Source organism: Bubalus kerabau, chromosome 7 (assembly GCF_029407905.1).
Source record: "Bubalus kerabau isolate K-KA32 ecotype Philippines breed swamp buffalo chromosome 7, PCC_UOA_SB_1v2, whole genome shotgun sequence".
Classification (NCBI taxonomy): domain Eukaryota; kingdom Metazoa; phylum Chordata; class Mammalia; order Artiodactyla; family Bovidae; genus Bubalus; species Bubalus kerabau.
Window position 1 is genome coordinate 23,584,629 of NC_073630.1, and position 20,772 is coordinate 23,605,400.

At 38.9% G+C, this 20,772-nt stretch overlaps 1 protein-coding gene across 1 annotated transcript in view; it reads left to right on the forward strand.

The window, feature by feature from the left end:
• LOC129657390 (B-cell scaffold protein with ankyrin repeats-like) overlaps positions 1–20,772 on the forward strand; it is a 54,711-nt gene that overhangs the window by 11,959 nt on the left and 21,980 nt on the right. Inside the window, exon 5 of the mRNA XM_055587564.1 lies at positions 14,646–14,711. Within this exon, the coding sequence (XP_055443539.1) occupies positions 14,646–14,711 (66 nt within the window). The remainder of the gene's footprint in view (positions 1–14,645; positions 14,712–20,772) is intronic.

Here is a 20,772-nt window from a genome sequence, read left to right on the forward strand (position 1 = left end):
GTGAAGTAAACCATTGTTTCCATCTTTGAGGTGTTCTAAGCAACAGCTATCCAAATAAATATATAGTACAATTTGACCTTTTATTAGAGATTTTTGAATAAAATATTTGGGATTAATCAAAATGTTTGGGTGACAACTAAAGATGAGAAGCAATCTATTATACATTCAAATAATCTAAACGAAGTACACAAGCAGAACATTTAAATACATACCACAGATTCACTCAAAAAGAACACAGTTATTCATCTGTGATAAATATGTGCAAAAAAAGCCATTCTATTGTGTAAACAGTATGTATTGAGAGATTTGTATAAGAAAATTGAGCAAGTTTTTCCACTAGAGTTTTACACCTACTTAACAGTGATATGCTGATAATGTTCAAGACACTATTAAAAAAATAGAAACCAATAACAAATTAATAAAGATTTCAGCTAAAATAAAATGTCAGCTGAAACAATTATTAGATTATTAAGGCAAGGGATAAGTTGTAATTAGAATTTTTCACATTGTCTAACATAGTGGCTCTAGGATATTACATACAGGCCTTCATATCAGCAGATTCCACATCTAAGGATTCAACCAACTGCACCTCAAAAATATTCAATAAGAGGAAATTCCAGAAAGTAGCACAAAGCAAAGCTTGAGTTTGCCTCCAGGGCAACAGCTTACATAGCATTTATATTGTATTTTCAGCTAATTATATAGCATTTACATTGTATTAGGTATTATAAGTAATCTAGAGGTGATTTGCAGTAGACAACAAAATGTACATAGGTTATAGACAAATACTGTACCACTTTATAAAAGAGACTTGAAAGTTAGTCTCTCAGTCATGTCCAACTGTTTCCAACCCTATGGACTGTTGCAACAGGCTCTTCTGTCCCTGGAATTCTCCAAGCAAGGATACTAGAGAGGGTAGCCATTCCCTTCTCCAGGGGACCTTCCCAAGCCAGGGATTCTGCATTGTAGAAAGACTCTACCATCTGAGCCACTATGCTATGCTATGCTAAGTCACTTCAGTCGTGTCCGACTCTGTGCGACCCCATAGACGGCAGCCCACCAGGCTCCCCCGTCCCTGGGATTCTCCAGGCAAGAACACTGGAGTGGGTTGCCATTTCCTTCTCCAATGCATGAAAGGGAAAAGTGAAAGTGAAGTTGCTCAGTCGTGTCCGACTCTTAGCGACCCCATGGACGGCAACCTAACAGGCTCCTCCATCCATGGGATTTTCCAAGCAAGAGTACTGGAGTGGGGTGCCATTGCCTTCTCCATCTGAGCCACTAGGGAAGCCCAAAGAGACTTGAGCATCTGCAGATTTTGGTATGGAAGAAGGAGGTCATGGAACTAATTCCCTGTAGAACCCAAGGGACAACTGTACTAGCTCTTTGACAAAGTTGTTAAATCCCAATAAATATTTTTTTAAAGAGAGAAGATAGACATATAATTTAATGAAAAATTCGGTTATATTCTAGAAATTTTTCAACAGGTACATCATCTTCTGCATCTCAATCTTTAGGGAGTTCTCAGGACCACAAAGACCATTGTGTTTCTCTACTTTTTGCTCTTTATCTTCTCACCCTTCTGTCAACTGTCATAGTCTTGTTTTCCATGAATTCATTCTTGTGTTCTATTTTTTCTGTATCATTCATTTCTCTTTGTTTACTGGTAGTGGGGGCAATGGAGTTTAATTTCTTTGTCATGGCTTTTGTCTCATTTTGCTTTGATTCTAATTTATAAATTTCTGTGATATTTATTTCTCTTTAGTTCTCATATCATCTGTATTATCTTTCCTTGTTGCTTGTCTGTTTGGTCTGGAACTCTTGATACCTCCATCAGATAGGTGGCTCTTCTTCACTATGCTTTCATGTTGAAGAATGAAACACCAAAACCTAAATGGAAACTTGCCCTGCTCACTTGTGGACTGCACTGCAGGGCAGTGGGTAACCAGCCTTTTCATTGATTTATCCCAAAGTGTAAGGTTTGGTAGATCTATTCTCCTGCTGTTTTTCAATATATCTAGAAGAAATTCCAACTAATTGTAACCTAATTTATATACCCAGTTGCCAGCACTCTGTGATCAGAGTCTGGGAAGAAGACTGGGAAATTTCACCACTCAGAATGCACTATTTAACTTGTTCTCCCTGTGTTCAGTCCAGTGCCTGAAACTCCTTTCACCCACTGTGCCTTGTGTGCCATGGTCCTTCTGTTCACTTTCTCCAAGAACAAACTGTTCATCGTAGATGATTGCCTTATTTCATTGGAGAATGAATTAGAAGCAATGCCTGCTTTAGACTGCCAACCAAGCTCCATGTTCTATAAGAGCATTGGGATGGTTCTCCTTCTCATTCATAGGTTTATTAATTATATGAAGTTTTATTAAGAACCACATGATAAATTCTTTCTGTTAATAATTCAGATCCCCTTATATAACCATGGTACAATTCGTCTTTTATACAGACACACAGGAACTTTAAAGAATCTTAAAAATCTTGAGTTTCTAAGAAATTTAAAGGCTATTTATCTCACCTACTCATCCCAAGTCCAACACCTATCAATATTTACAGGAAATCTTTCATTCAATACACAATCAAATTTGTTCTCACAGCATTTGTGTTATATGCAGACAGGGATCACTGTTATGTGATTTATTTTGTTTTTGTTTTGTGCTTAAGCAATGGCAACCCACTCCAGTACTCTTGCCTGGGAAATCCCATGGATGGAGGAGACTGGTAGGCTGCAGTCCATGGGGTTGCGAAGAGTCAGACACGACTGAGCAACTTCACTTTCACTTTTCACTTTCCTGCACTGGAGAAGGAAATGTCAACCCACTCCAGCATGCTTGCCTGGAGAATCCCTGGGACGGGAGGCTAGTGGGCTGCCGTCTATGAGGTCGCACAGAGTCAGACACGACTGACGTGACTTAGCAGCAGCATGATTATTTTGCCTATATTTCAAACCAGTAGCAAAAACTGAACTATAAATGAGGTCATCAAAGTCCCTTTCCATTATTTCTTCCATTTCTCTTTTACTGGGATATCCTTGCTGGCTTCTTTCTTTTATGCTATTGATTGTTGATTATATTGTTCTCACATTAGGAAAACATTACCTCAACAGCCAGTTCTTTTTTGATGTTCTTTGCATTTCATGGGATAAATGTCTTTCATCACGGCTTCCTTTTTTCTTTCCTAGCTCAGGCAACTCTATTAAATAGAATATCCACCATTTCCCAGAAAGCCATCCATTCAATTTGAAGAATATTAGTTTGCTCTAGTTCTTGCCAGAGCACAGAAGCAATAGCAGAATGTTGGCACATCCAGGGTATGTTAAAGTAGCCAAAAGAGAAGGGTGTGGAGTGGAGGATGGAAGAAGAATGCAGATACCCAACTTACTGTTTCAAAAACTCAAGAAAGTAATAGCAAAGTGACTAGGCAAATAAACCAGAGAGATACAGGAAAATCATGTTGGCTTTTGTGGGATAATAGAGTGTGTGTGTGTGTGTGTGTGTGTGTGTCTGTGTGTCTGTGTGTCTGTGTGTTTAGTTGCTTAGTCATGTCTGACTCTTTGCCCAGGAATTGAACTCACATCCCCTGCATCTCCTGCATTGCAGGCAGATTCTTTACCACTGAGCCACTGGGGAAGCCCCATCCAAGTGATTAGAAGCTTGACATTTTCACTCTCTAGAGAAGGGAGAAGGACTGAAAGTGCATTAAAGATCAGTCATGACTGTGTGGGGAAGCCTCCATTAAGTGCTGATATTATGGGTTTTCAGGAGCTTCCAGGTTGACAAACACATAGAAAGGGTGGCATGCCCCCAGATGCTATGGGGACAGACTCTCTTGTGCCAGAGACTTCCAGACTTTGCCCTATGTATCTCTTTATCTGGTGTTCATCTGTATCCTTTATCATATTCTTCAGTAAACTGGGAAATAAGTGTTTCCCTGAGTTCTGTGAGCTACTCCAGCATTTTAATAGAACACGAGGGAGGTTGTAAGAATCTCCAATCTGTAACCAAATCAGACAGAAGTTGAAGGAAACCTTGGCACTGGCACCTGCAGTAGAATGGAAGTAGGCTTATGGGCCTGAGCTCTTAATCTGTTGATCTGACACAATGTCCAGGTAGATACTCTCAGAATTGAATTAGAATGATGGAAATTGTGGTATATTCATACGGTGTTGTAGGACTTGGTTGGGGGGAAAGCCCACACATTTGGTGACCTAAAGTGTCTGAAATGAAGGGTGAGAGTGGTGTGAGATGGAGGAGACACACAGAAAAGAAAAGCCCAGGAGGAAAGGTTTTCCCAATACTGCTTTGAAGGTAGGATTCAGATTCAGCTGAAATTACCTAAGCAAAAAACTTCATATATTTGAGATTCAAATTCCTCATTGTAAGTTGGGAACAGAAATACTATGTACCTTAAGGATTGTTTGGACTTCCCAGGTGTCTCAAGTGGTAAAGAAGCCACCTGCCAATGCAGAGATGCAAGAGACATGGGTTCGATCTGTGGATCAGGAAGATCCCCAGGAGGACGGCTTGGAAACCTACTCTAGTAATTTTGCCTGGAGAATCCCATGGACAGAGGAGCCTGACAGACTGGGGTCACAAGGAGTCAGACACAACTTAAGTGACGGAGCACACAAGAAATAAATGACAAAAGGGACAAGAACCACATCAATGTGGGTAGAACAGGACACTTCACTAGCACTACAGAGGATGATCAGAAGAATATATCAATCTACTAATTTCTAAATTTCCCATTTTAAACTAAGTATTCTAAGTACTCCTAGTTTGAAGAGGGGAGCCCATACATAATGGGACAAACTTCTAGAATATTCACTTACAACTAAGCATTCTAACTTCTTTCATGCAGCATAACATATCAGACAGAAAATCTATTTCCACCATCATCACTATCCCCTGTCCACAGAAATGTAGCTTATTAATACAAAATTGAATCCATGGCTCGTTTTATCAAGAGATATGTTCCTGGGTTTTTAAAATTCTATTCTTATTATAGTAAACCTAATTTTATGTTAACAGCCAAAAAAGAATAACTCATTTTTCTTAATGAAAAGTTTTTGAAGTCTGCCTACTTCTAAATACCATATTCTCTCCATCTTTTGCTCCCTATAACATTGAAAAGGATCAGATTCATTAAGCTTCGAGAATATAGAGGAATTGACAAGGATTTACAATCCTGAGTGACAGAATTCTTGATTTAAGACTAATCAAGGAAACAAAGTGAGAACTTTTCATAGTATAGATAGATTGGTAATAAAACTATATCCATAAATCATGCATAGAGATGGCTGCCTATTATGGGAAATTTTTCAACGTCAATGAGCAATTTCCCATTTTCCCCTCACACAATTAATAAAACCAAGATCATTCTTCAGAGTCCATGTTGCTGATTTGGGGTAGAATATAATTTCCCTTTCAATTCTCAATTGCTACTGAGTTGCCCTTGGCATTTTACAGTGCAACAAAGTTGTATATGACCTTTTTGAGAGCTACTCAGCTACTGGGACCCTAAAATGTCAAGTACAACTCAGTTGCTCAGAAATTTTCCACTTGCAATTCACTTATACTTGAAATTGATCACGTCCAATGCAATTGAAATGCAAGCAGAGAAGAAGGAAAAAAAACAAGCCTTGTAGAATCACTTAGGAAAATTAATCTATATCATTGTAAATGTGACAGAATGGAATGGCTTCTATCTCATTGTTGTTATTCAGTCACTAAGTTATGTCCTGCTGTTTGAACCCCATGGACTGCAGCACACCAGGCTTCCCTATCCTTCACTAACTCGGAGCTTGCTCAAACTCCTGTCCATTGAGTCCGTGATGCCATCCAACCATCTCATCCTCTGCCACCCTCTTCTCCTCCTGCCCTCAATTCTTCCTGGCATGAGAGTATTTTCCAGTGAGTTGGTTCTTTGAATCAGGTGGCCAAAGTATCAGGAGCTTTGATACTTTGATACAAATCAGGAGCTTCAGCTTTAGCATTATTATCTATCCTCATTAGTGAAGAGATATGGGCACATCTATTAAAGTAAGCCTTAGATCAAGTGCCTTGCATTCTATTCTCTGGCCCAGTGACTTTGTCCAAAGCATTATCTTCAGGACTTAGTATATCACAGGTGTTCTCAAGATAGAAGGACATGTGTATCATCTATTTGTAAGATATGGATAGGGTACTGGTGCAGCTCTGCAAAGGAACAGTTCAAGTTGTGCTTACACTGGGAATTCTGGTCTTTACCCCTTAAAGTACAATACTCTTGTGTGCCTGATGAATCACTTTAGTCATGTCTGACTCTTTGCGCCCCTATGGACTATAGCCTGACAGGCTCCTCTGTCCATGGGATTCTCCAGGCAAGAATACTGGAGTGGGTTGCCATGCCCTCCCCCAGGTGATCTTCCCAACCCAGGGATCAAATCTGTGTCTCTTTACACTAGAAGCTCTGTTAAATTTGTATTTTAATAAGAAGCCTGGTTGACCTAGAGTAGTAGTTCTTAACTGGTGGTGATTTGACTTCCAGGAGACATTTGGACACATTTGGCAATATTTAGAGACATTTTTTATTGTCATGGCTAAGACATAGATGTTACTAGCATATATGCCAGGCCACAAAATGTGTCTCAACAAATTTAAGAGGATAGGAATTATATCGAACGTTTTTTCCAACCACAATGGTATGAAAATAGAAATCACTTACAGGGGAGAAATGGGAAAAACACAAACATATGGAGACTAAGCAACATAGTACTAAAAAAACGACAGGTTAATGAAGAAATCAAAGAGGAAGTCAGAAAATAAAATGCAATGAAAATAAAAACGCAACTGTCCAAAATCTATGGGACGCAGCAAATGCAGTTCTAAGAGGGAAGTTTATAGCAATACAGATCCACCATAAGAAACAAGAAAATCTCAAATAACCCTGTCCTTTTGAAATTTTCAATCTCCATTTTTGTAGTTTGAATCTTATTGGCAGAACTAGTATTTAATGTTTATTCAGAGTGAGAGTGACCCGGTCCTACTGGTTACTTATTAGTGTAGTGAAGTCGCTCAGGCGTGTCCGACTCTTTGAGACCCCATGGACTGTAGCCCACCAGGCTCCTTGGCCCATGGGATTTTCCAGGCATGAATACTGGAGTGGATTGCCATTTCCTTCTCCAGGGGATCTTCCCGACCCAGGGATCGAATCCAGGTCTCTTGCTTTGTAGGTAGACGCTTTACCATCTGAGCTACCAGGGAAGCCCTAGTTACTTATTAGGACAGCAATATTTCCTGATAGAAAGCAAAAAAACAAAACAAAAAAGAAGCCAGAGAACTGAAAGGTAAACTCATCACAGCTTCTAGAGGATAGCGGTAACTTCCTAACAACCCAAACCACTTCTCTTTGCTTTTCATTTTTTTCTTTTGGCCTTGCAACTTGTGGGATCTTAGTTCCTCAACCAGGGATAGAATCAATGTCCCTAACCACTGGACCATGAGGGAAGTCCCCAAACCACTTCCCTTTGAAACAAAAGAAAAATTACTAGGGAACATCACTAATGTCTACACTAATATCCTTTTTTATTGAATACAGATGTTCAAAAAGTAAAGTCAAACAGTAAGTCCACATGAAATCCTATGGGAAGAAATTAGTTCATATATATATATATAATTATATATATATATATATATATATATATATATATATATATATTAGTCCTAGTTCAGTGCTCTGTAAGCAGTAGGTATTCAACAAATGTTGCCTGCCTGGTTCAAGAGGAAGACAGGCCTGCCTGCCCAGTAGTGGAGTGAGACTTCGCTAAACACTCATTATAATGGACTCAAGCTCTAATGACACAGAATTCCATAAACCAACTGCTGTCATTCTCTGAATGTCCCAACTTCTTTAATAAGAAACATTTCAAGAACAGAAATGTTCTTATTTGCATCAAAAAGGATAAATATGCAAATCAAAGCAGTTTGTATTCTACTTAAATAAAAATTAAGTTCCACAGAAGTAGAAAAGGTAATTTATAGTGAGATTTCCTGGTTTGGGAGAAGATTTTTATGGGAACACATCTGTCAGACTTAAAAGTTTCCATTACAAACTGGAAAGAAAATTAATGTTTTCTCCTTAAGAAACCAAAGCATTCATTGATATTTCCACTGAATTAGAATTTCTGTACTATTTTCCTTCATGCAGATATGTACTTTCCAACTTCCCATCACCACCACTCTCCCAAGTATGCTGTAACCACCTCTGTGACTTCACGTGTGCTGGCTGACCATTTGTAGATCCTCACCATCCTCCTCTCCCCCCAGAATCCCACAACTCCTGGCTCTATGTCTGCCAGTCAGTAAACTGCTTTCAGATGAAAGGCCTTCATATCACATGGCTGATGTGACTATTTCTGTTTGTGACCATGCCACCCCTCACACACCTATTCAAATGTGGTGACCTGTGTTCAATAAATTTGTTGAAATTGGCAACCCACAACTATTGCCAACAGAATGAAATGGTGCTTTTAAGCTGACTGGAGTGCTCAGTCTATCTTGATGCATTTGCAAAGAGGCTGCATCTCTTCCCTGAGCTTCGATTTGATTAGTGAGCATGACTACTTAGAGGGTTAGAACGTTCTGTTCTCTACCTTTGCTGGCTAGACAGGAGCTGTTTGCATTGCTTGTCTTTACCTCACTCTGCCTTTTTGTCATTAGCATGCTCAGGGTATAGACTGGGGAACAAGGCAGGCAGTGTAGGGCTGTGGAGGTTGCATTATGGCCCCTGCCCTTCCTGCCTGTTTCTCATCTCTGTCCTCTCATCAGTAGACACTAATGACACATTTGACTCTTGCTTAAAATAAGACACCAAAAATGGAGGACAGAATGAAAGCTGACCGTGTCTTGTTTACCTTTGCATCCTTAGGACCTAGCACAGCACTTAGCTACATGGTTACCAATCTAATGAAGTTGGCTGAGTGATTAATAAATGCTACTATACTAAGGACCGGAAGCAAAATACCGATCTGTATATTTCATTTTATATCAAATCCCTGGTTTCAGGAACTATCAACAGTGATAGGTATACAGCTCCAAACAACATTTCATTTCACACTTCTAATGGGCATGAAACATCAAGGGCTTTGTGGTTTATAATTCATTTCTTTATGAATGCACTTGGCTATTGCACAGACTTTCCATTACCTTAGCCACTTATAAAATAATTCCAAATAAGCTTTATCAGATTTTCAAAGAAGGGCAGCCCTGGAAGAATCTGTTTGCTTGAAATAGACCACTAATGAGGTTGACATGAAGAATGTTCTTGCAGAAGCAACCTGCAAAGACAAATAGTGCAAGTGAATTCGTTATATTTCACCTTCTCCTCCTCCTCTGCTCTTCTGATAGTTCTGCTTTGCTTAACATTTTGAATATTTAATACTATGCAAATTTTTCCCATTCAGTATCATTTCTATTCTAGAGAAAATTTTATAGAAGTCATTCTACCAACATTTAAAATAAATGGGTTGGTATTGGGGGCATTTGCATTGTTTGAGATTATTTTGAGCCTCAAAAATTGTTTTTCTTCCTTTATGGACTTTTTTAATGTTTAAAGGTAGTGAAAGGTACTAATAATGCATTCATTATTCTTTCTCCTTAAATTCCAATTTTAGGTAGGAAGAGAAAAACAAGGTTTCACTCGGTCAGAGAATCATCAAAATTGACGTTATGTCATAATTGCCTTGACAGCATCATTTGAACGTTGATGCAATAAAATACTGTCAAGAATAATATTCTCCAAGATCTCAAACACATGGGAACAGGACCACCTCCATATATTACAAAAAATTAACATTAGTCTGTGACTTAACTTTCTATTGTTTCTGTTCGTCTAAACCTCCACTAAAAAGAATTGCTCCCTCAAAACCATGCATTTTATTTAAATGCATGTGCATTTAAGAATTTATCCAGGAACTGTTTGGCCTGGGCGGGCTTGGGAAAAAAGAATTGGTAGCATTTTAGCATGTCAGAACTGAGTAAGACCCTAGAGATCATCTCATCTTAGCCTTAACTTCATTGGCAAAGGAAATAAAGGCCTGAGGGAAAAAGTCATTTTCCCATGTCATGCATGTTGTTAATATTAAGATAAAACTACACTCCTTCCACTGTCCCAAGTTGATTACCATTCTGGTATTTAGATTTTTTTCAGTTACTGTATGTTTAGAACAGACTCTCATCTTACCACAAATCCTATTGTACAAAAATAATACTTTCAAATCTAAACCTGAGTGATCCATACTCAATGTTTGGTTCTCCCTATAACATGGGTTTTCTAGTTGTCTCCTATAAACGTTATGCATTTTATGCTTAAAATGCATAAAGCTTTCTAGGACCAAGATTTTGCTGGCAGACACAATTTAAATGTTTCAGCTAATGTTTACTGTAAAAAGAAACATTAACAAATTCTGGAATTTATATCTTTTCTTAAGGCTAATAGATGGGCTTCCCTGGTGGCTCAGATGGTAAAGCGTCTGCCTGCAGTGCGGGAGACCCGGGTTCAATCCCTGGGTTGGGAAGATCTCCTGGAGAAGGAAACGGCACCCCACTCCAGTACTCTTGCCTGGAAAATTCCATGGACTGAGGAGCCTGGTAGGCTACAGTCCATGGGGTCGCAAAGAGTCGGACACGACTGAGCGACTTCACTTTCTTTCAAGGCTAGTAGAGCATGTGTCCTTGGTATGCGTGTTTGTACTGGTCATCCTTTGGCTGAGTTGGCTCTTTCTTCAGGAAACAAGTTAATATAAGTATCTTCCCAAGATAAAGTCATATTCGAAAACACCTCCTAACTTTCATAGCAATGAGAAATGGTGTGTTTGGAAATATGTTAATTGCTAATTGAGCTCTTGTAAGGAAATGAGGTTTGTCTCTAGGTGGAAGGAGGGAAACAGTTGTAGTGGATGGAGCCAGAGATGAGTTAGGAGGGAATTTTAAGGCAGATTAGACAGATAGAGGGGCTTTGCAGTGGCTCAGTGGTAAAGAATCTGCCTGCCAACATAGATGTGGATTCATTCGATCCCTGAATCGGGAGGATCTCCTGGAGAAGGGAACGGCTACACGTTCCAGTAGTCTTGCCTGGAAAATCCCATGGACAGAGGAGCCTAGCAGGCTACGGTCCGTGGGGTCACAGACAGTCAAACACAACTTAGCAACTAATCAACAACAATACTATGGAGCATGATTTAGTGCCTATCTTTCTCTTAAAGAGTTCTGTGATCAGCACTTTGATCATCATCCTACTCAGAGCATCCTATCCCCCACCCCAATCCTACACCCCATTTCACGATGTTATAGCTACAATAGCTGCTTAAATATCAACATTAAATACACTGCTGTAACTTCTCAATCTAGAAACTGAGACTGTTTACCTGTTTAACATTTCCTATGTTTCACAAAGTCTGAATATTTATTGTCAGCAAAATGTATTTCAACAAAATATAAGGTGATTTTTAACAAATTAATGCCAAAAGCTGGAAAAAGTAATTCTATTTACCAGTATTCTATCATAGCTTCACAATTTATCAGAGTTCTTAAGCTTATCAGTAAATGCGCATTTTATTGGACAAATTTGTTTTCTGACTTTATCTTTGGATTCAGATGTTTATTCATTTTAATGATTCCATATTACAGCTTTTTTTTGTCTGAGACAGTCTCAGTTTCTATCTTAACAATATTGGTGAAAAAACCCAGAGTGTCTGCATGTTATTAAAATTTCAAAAGTGTTTTATTTTTTCAAGACTTTTAGAACTGGCCAATGAAAAAAATCAAGTACTGCTCATAAAAATACTTTTATTATCCTAAAATATATTCATATACCATATATCCACCAGTATATTTTACTTGAGAAAAAAATGTAAGCCACAATCCCAGAACTTGCCAGTAAGTTATATTTAGCATGTTTTCCAAATACTGACTTGAAGCAGAAAATTGATTTTCAACCAAAAATGTTATTTCATGTGTGTAATTTCTCTTAAACACATCATACACTTAAAGTATATTTGCTTCTCCTATTTGAAGGAAGACAGTAGAGCAGGGTCGGAGAAGGCAATGGCACCCCACTCCAGTACTCTTGCCTGGAAAATCCCATGGATGGAGGAGCCTGGTGGGCTACTGTCCATGGGGTTGCTAGGAGTCGGACACAACTGAGTGACTTCACTTTCACTTTTCACTTTCATGCATTAGAGAAGGAAATGGCAACCCACTCCAGTGTTCTTGCCTGGAGAATCCCAGGGATGGGGGAGCCTGGTGGGCTGCCGTCTATGGGGTCGCACAGAGTCGGACACGACTGAAGCGACTTAGCAGCAGCAGCAGTAGAGCAGGGTACCCTTTCTATTGACAACAGCTTGCAAAGTATATATGCATAATAAATAATAGTTGATTTGATATGGTTTAGGGAATATTCTTGGGGCTTCCCAGGTGGCACTAGTGGTAAAGAACCCACCTGCCAATGCAGGAGACATAGGAAATGTGGGTTCAGTCCCTGGGTCAGGAAGATCCCCTGGAGGATTCAAGTATTCTTACCCGGAGAATCCTCATGGACAGAGCAGCCTGGTGGGCTACAGTCCATAGGGTCGCAAAGAGTCAGACACGTCGCAAAGAATCAGACACGACTCAAGTGACTTAGCATGCACACACAAAGGGAACTTCCTTAAATTTCAAAAAGTGCTATCTGAATTCATCACAGATATGACCTTGATATTAGATCAGTTTAAAGAATAAAATCAAAGAAGCCAAAATACTGCTGGGATGCATCTCCCAGGCAGAGTGGTCAAGCACCATCCATCCAGTTGGAACACTCCCACTCCTGTGTGCCTCAGTCAGGTTACCCCAGGGACTCCCATGCAGCTGTTCAGGGGAGCAGAGACACAAGCATGTGGGAAATGCCCTAAGGTTCTTTCTTTTTTTGGCCACACCACGTGGCATGTGGGATCTTAGTTCCCTGACCAGGAACTGAAGTGAGTTAAGTGGTTAAGTGAAGTCTTAACCACTGGACCACAGGAAAGTCCAACCCTGCTGCTGCTGCTGCTAAGTCGCTTCAGTCGTGTCCGACTCTGTGCGACCCCACAGACGGCAGCCCACCAGGCTCCCCCGTCCCTGGGATTCTCCAGGCAAGAACACTGGAGTGGGTTGCCATTTCCTTCTCCAATGCATGACAGTGAAAAGTGAAAGTGAGGTTGCTCAGTCGTGTGCGACTCTTAGCAACCCCATGGACCGCAGCCCACCAGGCTCCTCCGTCCATGGGATTTTCCAGGCAAGAGTACTGGAGCGGGGTGCCATTGCCTTCTCCGAGTCCAACCCTAAGGTTCTTTTTAATCCTCTCTCTAGGGCTCCTTCTTTGCTGTTTTTCTTTTGACAGAACATACTTATTTTACAGTTTCTTTCACAGTGTTTCATTACATTTAGTTCTTGATATGCTGTTTTGCTGACTTTGTCTCACTGTGGTTTGTTTCCTTGTGTGATTTCTAATTCTTTTTCTTTATTGGAGAATAATTGACCTGCAGTGTTCTGCAAGTTACAGATGTACAATATAGTGATTCACAGTTTTTAAAGATTAGACCCCATTGATAGGTAATAAAATATCAGTTATATTCCCTGAACAGTATGTCCTCAGTTATGGATTATGGAAGATGAGAGGCAGCAATGCTGTGAAGAACCGCGCAATAGACTGAAGTGCAAGGCTTGAGAGTCCAACTCACATCTCCACCAGCAACAGTTCTGGGATTGTTTCGATATTATGTAGCCCTTTTAAATGTTAGTTATTTCCACCTTCCTCATCTGTAAACATATGACATTGGATCAGTCCTCCAAGGCCTCTTGCAGTTCCCAAACTCTGTAGTTTAGCCTACCCATTAAAAATAAATGGAACTCTGGAATGTTCAGTTTCTAGAGCCAAGCTCTAAAGGCTATAGACTTTTCCATTAAATAATGCCAGAAGGTATACAGAACTTTGTGGGTACTCAATAAATATTAAACAATCAATCTTATCTTTCATCTGCAAAATGGGGTGAGCAAAATGCTGACTTGTCTCACAGAATTCTGTGTGAGAAATAATAAATGAGAACAAAGCACTTTTCAGATAATGAAGTAATTCGAATAAGCTGCTTTAATAGGTCTGAGGTCTAGCTAGATGATGCAAGAATAAAGTGTCTTTTTTATTATTACATCTGTGAAATACAGCAGTCTTTTCATCTGTTTAAGAAGAAACAGTCTATTATCCTTGCTTATCACCAAAAAGTCAGCATGAGTAATTTCTATACAAATGGAATTTTTCATGTGATTTTACCGTTAATCACTTTCAACAAAATGCAGCTTTTATCTTTACCTGATATCAAAATGGAATCATATCTTGATTTAAACAGTTTAATGAGGCATTCCATCAGTATTATACTACTCTGAGCAAAGAAGAGGCTTTTTGAAATGACTGATAAGCTGCACAAATGAGAAGATTGTAAATCTAATAATCCTCCTACTAAAAAAATAATACAATTCAGGAATTGTTACTAAGGAAAATGAAGTATTGCATTCTAGTTTCCTAGAGTCTTCTACAGGATGTTCTTTTTAATGTTTCTATTCAATAAATAATATGTGTTCTATTTTTTACAGTGTTTCAACAAAAGGCTGCCAGAAGACAATCTGATGGTGACAAGTTGCATGGTCCTAAGAAACAAGGTATTGATATGAACTTCAGCTTTTTAAATAATCTTTAAGAGTTAAAGAAGTTTTATGAATACTGACTAAAGTCTCCTGAGATAGAAGTAAATAGCTGTGTACTTGATTAATTTTACTCTTAAGTCACTATCTTACCCAAAGTAACTTTTCCATAAAAAGATGATTGCAAGAAAATTCTTTTAGTTAATAAAAGCAAATTATTTTAATTAACAAAAGGAAAGAAATTAACAAAGGCCTTACGAGGATATTTGTGGTGATGTTGATGATGTTGTTTGTTATCACAGCTCTAGGAGGATCAAGTAAGACAAATTCTCTAACACACCTCAGAGACCTTTAGAGAGAAATCTCTAGAACTTAACTTGGTAGGAGAGGCAAATGACTGATTCCCCAGAGGAGACCAGCATGGGTTTTCTGTGCTCTGCATTGAACTCCATGCAAAGATTGTACCCTTTTCTCACGGTTCTCTTGCCTTAGGCACTGGATCCAACGTTTTTTGTTTTTCTTTTAAATAATTATTTCTAATGCAGAAAAGAAATAAACATTGTAGCTACAGAGGCATCTCACACAGGAGGAATGTTTTCCTCTGGTTCCATAGGAGATGGCTGCTTCCAGTCTTCTCTGATACACTTGGTTCCTATTGAAAAGAGAGACTCTAGCAGGTGATTTATAATAATATTTTTCTGATAATAAGGCCTTGGTTAAGATTCAGAAATGCAGAACATAAAAGGTGGCAAAAATGGAGGTACTGCTGGATGCTTTGATAATCAAAGAACACGTACTGATGCTTTTAACCTCAACCCACTTCTGAAATAACGTCACTCCAAAGTCAGTTCAGTACAGTCGCTCAGTCGTGTCCAACTCTTTGTGACCCCATGGACTGCAGCATGCCAGGCTTCCCTGTCCATCACCAACTCCCAGAGCTTATTCACACTCGTCCATTGAGTAGGTGATGCCATCCAACCATCTCATCCTCTGTCGTCCCCTTCTCCTCCTGCCTTCAATCTTTCCCAGCATCAGGTTCTTTTCCAATGAGTCTGTTCTTAGCATCAGGTGGCCTAAGTATTGGAGCTTCAGCTTCAGCATCAGTCCTTCCAATGAATATTCAGGACTGATTTCCTTTAGGATTGAATGGTTGGATCTCTTTGAAGTCCAAGGGACTCTCAAGAGTCTTCTCCAACACCACAGCTCAAAAGCATCAATTCTTCGGCACTCAGCTTTCTTTATAGTCCAACTCTCACATCCATACATGACTACTGAAAAAACCATAGCTTTGGCTAGATGGACCTTTGTTGGCAAAATAATGTCTCTCCTTTTTAATATACTGTCTAGGTTGGTCATAGCTTTTCTTCCAAGGAGCAAGCATCTTTTAATTTTATAGCTGCAGTCACTATCTGCAGTGATTTTGGAGCCCAAGAAAATAAAGTCTGTCACTGTTTCCATGGTTTCCCCATCTATTTGCCATGAAGTGATGGGACCAGATGCCATGATCTTAGTTTTCTGAATTTGAGCTTTAAGCCAACTTTTTCACTCTCCTATTTCACTTTCATCAAGAGGCTCTTCAGTTCCTCTTTGCTTTCTGCCATAAGGGTGGTGTCATCTGCATATCTGAGGTTATTGATATTTCTCCTGGCAATCTTGATTCCAACTTGTGCTTCATCCACCCTGGCATTTCTGTACTCTGCATAGAAGTTCAATAAGCAATATACAGCCTTGATGCACTCCTTTCCCGATTTGGAACCAGTCTGTTGTTCCATGCCCAGTTCTTACTGTTGCTTCTTGACCTGAGTACAGATTTCTCAGGAGGCAGGTCAGGTGGTCTGGTATTCCCATCTCTTTCAGAATTTTCCAGTTTATTGTGATCCACACAGTCAAAGGCTTTGGCATAGTCAACAAAGCAGAAATAGATGTTTTTCTGGAACTCTCTTGCTTTTTCGATGATCCAACGTATATTGGCAATTTGATCTCTGGTTCCTCTACCTTTTCTAAATCCAGCTTGAACATCTGGAAGTTCACGGTTCATGTACTGTTGAAGCCTGGCTTGGTGGATTTTGAGCATCACTTTGCTAGCATGTGAGATGAGTGCAATTATGCAGTAGTTTGAACATTCTTTGGCATTGCCTTTCTTTGGGATTGGAATGAAAACTGACCTTTTCCAGTCCTGTGGCCACTGCTGAGTTTTCCAAATTTGCTGACATATTGAGTGCAGCACTTTCACAGCAGCATCTTTTAGGATTTGAAATAGCTCAACTGGAATTCCATCACCTCCACTAGCTTTGTTCACAGTGATGCTTCCTAAGGCCCACTTGACTTCACACTCTAGGATGTCTGGCTCTAGGTGAGTGATCACACTATTGTGGTTATCTGGGTCATGAAGATCTTTTTTGTTTAGTTCTTCTATGTATCCTTGCCACCTCTTCTTAATATCTTCTGCTTCTATTAGGTCCATACCATTTCTGTCCCTTATTGAGCCCATCTTTGCATGAAATGTTCCCTTGGTATCTCTGATTTTCTTGAAGACATCTCTCATCTTTCCCATTCTATTGTTTTCCTCTATTTCTTTGCATTGATCACTGAGGAAGGCTTTCTTATCTCTCCTTGCTATTCTTTGGAACTCTGCATTCAAATGGATATATCTTTCCTTTTCTCTTTTGCCTTTAGCTTCTCTTCTTTTCTCAGCTATTTGTAAGGCCTCCAAGTAATATTACCTTAAAATTGTTACCTGTAAATCACTGAGAGAGACATTAAAATAAAGCTGGAAGTTATTTTACCAGCAGCCACTAACCACTTCCATAGTCTCTTTTTGTTCCATTATGTAAATGGCGAGGTACTGGTTGCACCAACTTCTAACACCTGTTGACCTGTTGAATACATAACCTCAGTGGGATGCCCTGGGATGCCCTGGATCATCCTCCAAAGAAAGGTGTGTCCTTAAATGAATAATCTTCACCCATCACGTCAAGTGGCTTTTCTCATGACAGCGACATTGTGCTTATGTCATTCTTCCAACAAATACGTGGTATTTGAATGCAGCACATGATAAGCCTGAACTTCCAGTCTCCCACAAATCACTTGGATATACTGCTCATAAATTCATATGCAAAAAACTCCCTACTGGGCAGTTTTTTATATCTAATGATTTCTTATTTTGAAGGGAAATAAATATCTTTTTAAGTCTACTGTTATCCTCCCACTGTGCCTTTAGCTCTCTTAAGAAATAGTTGCAGAAATCCATGTGAGACCATTGTACAGCTTGGATCAAACAGTTATTGAAGAATTAAAGTAGAGAAGATTATTCCTATCTGGACTGCTCCACACATCTCATAGAACTCTGGAAAGAATAAAGAGAGGGGATGCTTTAAGCTCTTTGGGAGAAAGTTCCCATGAAGCATTTTTAGCAAATTGTTCAATTATCATACTTTAATTAAATCATGTTAGAATTAAGGGGATGATGTGAAGAAGGCCACAGGAGATGGAAGAAGGTAACAAGTGGCAAGTGTAATGAAGGGATCTCAGAATGCCTGATGTATTATCCTCTGGTTGTCCCACAGAGAGCAATATAAGGAAAGGCTGCTGATGTTTTGGAAGCCTGTATGAAATCTATTATTATTCTACCATAAGTATAGAAGAGTAATCCCTTGTTTACTCAGAAGAAAAGGGGCAGAGGGAATGATGAAAGGAAACAAGAACCTAAATTATAAAATATTTTATTGGATTAACATCTGTCCATATCTTGTTACTTAATTTGCTTCCTCAAGATCAATGATAACTTGATTTATTTTTTAATTCTTGGGGATTAGGATACTGAAAATTTTAATTGAATTTTTGTGTGAACTTTTCTGTCTAGATATTTCAATCCAATTATTGATGATATTTTTGATTAGTCAATTTAAAGCAGTTCATTTCTCTGTTCCTTTAACTGTGGACATCCGTAATTCAGCAGAATGGAAAAGAATATTGTTCTGTTTTCAAGGATAGAGGAACATTAAATCTCACAAAATGTAAAGAAAAAAAGCAAAGCCTTCCTGATGACTGCAATCTGAAATCAGAATCTAGAGAAAAAAACAATAATAATTGGGAAGGGGGACTTCCCTGGCAGTCCAGTGGTTGAGACTTCATCTTTAATGTAGGGGGTGCAAGTTTGATCCCTGGGGGGAAGCTAGGATTGCACATGCCTCTCCACCAAGAAACAAAAACATAAAACAGACACAGTATCGTAACAAATTAAATAAAGATTTTTTTAAAAAAAGAACAATTGGAAAGAAAATTTAAAAAAAATCAAATACCTAATGGACTTACTCTGTCCAACCATTCTTCTCTAAACCTTTTCAGATATTTATGACCATCCAGACCCTAGGACATACTTAGCAATCAAAACAGCTTATGCCTAAATTAATTAATACTCTTCAAATATCCTGGGATTTCATGGTATAATAGGAAAAGTAATACATACTTCACCAATGATAAACTATTTGGTAGAGAACAACAAAAACAAAAAGACCCTTGTGTGAAGTGTTTGTCAGAGTCAAGATTTTTTAAAGGGACTGGACAGGTTCTCAAAAGGTTAAGGAAATTATTCAATTATTTCAGTATATATTATTTTTTTGCTGAAAGGAAAGGAATTATGACAGCCAACTATTTTTCCATTGTAAGTACAGACATTTCAGATGCCCTGTGTGGAAGAATGCCAAGGGATTGCCAGGGAGTTTCGTTGTTGCTAAGTCAAGGAATTTTCCTGAGGAAAAGGAAAAAAATTAATTGGCACCATTTCCATGGAAACTAAACAGATTTCTTCAACTCAGTTTTCACATTTTGAAAAAAAAAAATAAGAAAAATGCTGAGGACTTTGGACCACAGATTAGAAGTTTCCATCAAAATTCAGTTTTAAAGTCAGTTTTTCCAAATTACTTTTAAAATTAGAAAAATTTTAAATCAATACCAGAGCGTTGTCCCCAGAATATGCTGCTACCACCCACTTCCCAAAATTGAGCACCACAGAGTGATCAAGAGTTTGTTCCTCAACGTGGCTAACCAGAGAACTGAATTTTGGCAGTGAGTTTGGAATCAATCACAATTTTGATGTCTGAGTCTTATTAACTAAGCTCATGGAGGACTGACTTCTAACCCTCAACTCCAATCTATTAAATCTATAATATGGGAAGACTCCTTCCAAGTGACAAGAATGCTTGCATTCATTAGACACTTGCCAAATAATGAAGTTTCTATAAAACGTAATTAGTGATTAGGAGACTAGCAGGTGAACTTGATCAAGTCAGAGGGTGCTGGAGGAACATAAGAGCTTCAGGGACATGGAAATATCTGGTTTATTTTTCCTGCCTCACAAAATAATATAATAGTCTGGGGTAAAGATTGTTCATGTCTCCCAGACCTGTTACAACTTTTTTCCCCATTATATATTTTTTCATGGGCTGTACCAAGGGGCCTTTTTCTATCTTCACCAGAATCATCCCATTTTATTAGCATAGTCAGACCTCAAAGATGATGCCTGGCAATTGAGGAGATTTAGCGTTCTTAGCATCCTTAACTGCCCCTCTGGTCATGGCCACAGATATGTACAGTCACACAGTGAAATAGTAATAATCTCCTCAAGCGTGTGTTGTTGCTGTCGTGCTTGGAAGGCAAACTGTATTTTTGAGGGATTGGGGTGGTAGGTAGGAGGGAGGAGGGTCACATCCACCCTAACCAGCTGCCTATCCAAGTAACTCTCAGTCCTAGGTGAGCATATGAATTATTTGTAGGGCTTCTAGAAATTGATTGCCTATGTCCTACTTTAGACGTGGACAGCAAGTGGGACACATGAGAACAGCCATGTGCTATAATAATCACCTCACACCAACACACAAAAAAACAAAATCTAACCAAAAGGAACTATTTCTCAGGCCATATTGTGGTCAAACCTGGCCTCTAAATGTATTATATTTAAAAAATAATGTGCACAATGTAATTTCAACTTTTTTTCATGTTTAAACCTTTCAATTTTTGCCATGTTTAAACCATGTTTTAATCTGTCTCATGTGAAAATTCAAATCTCCAGCCACTCCCT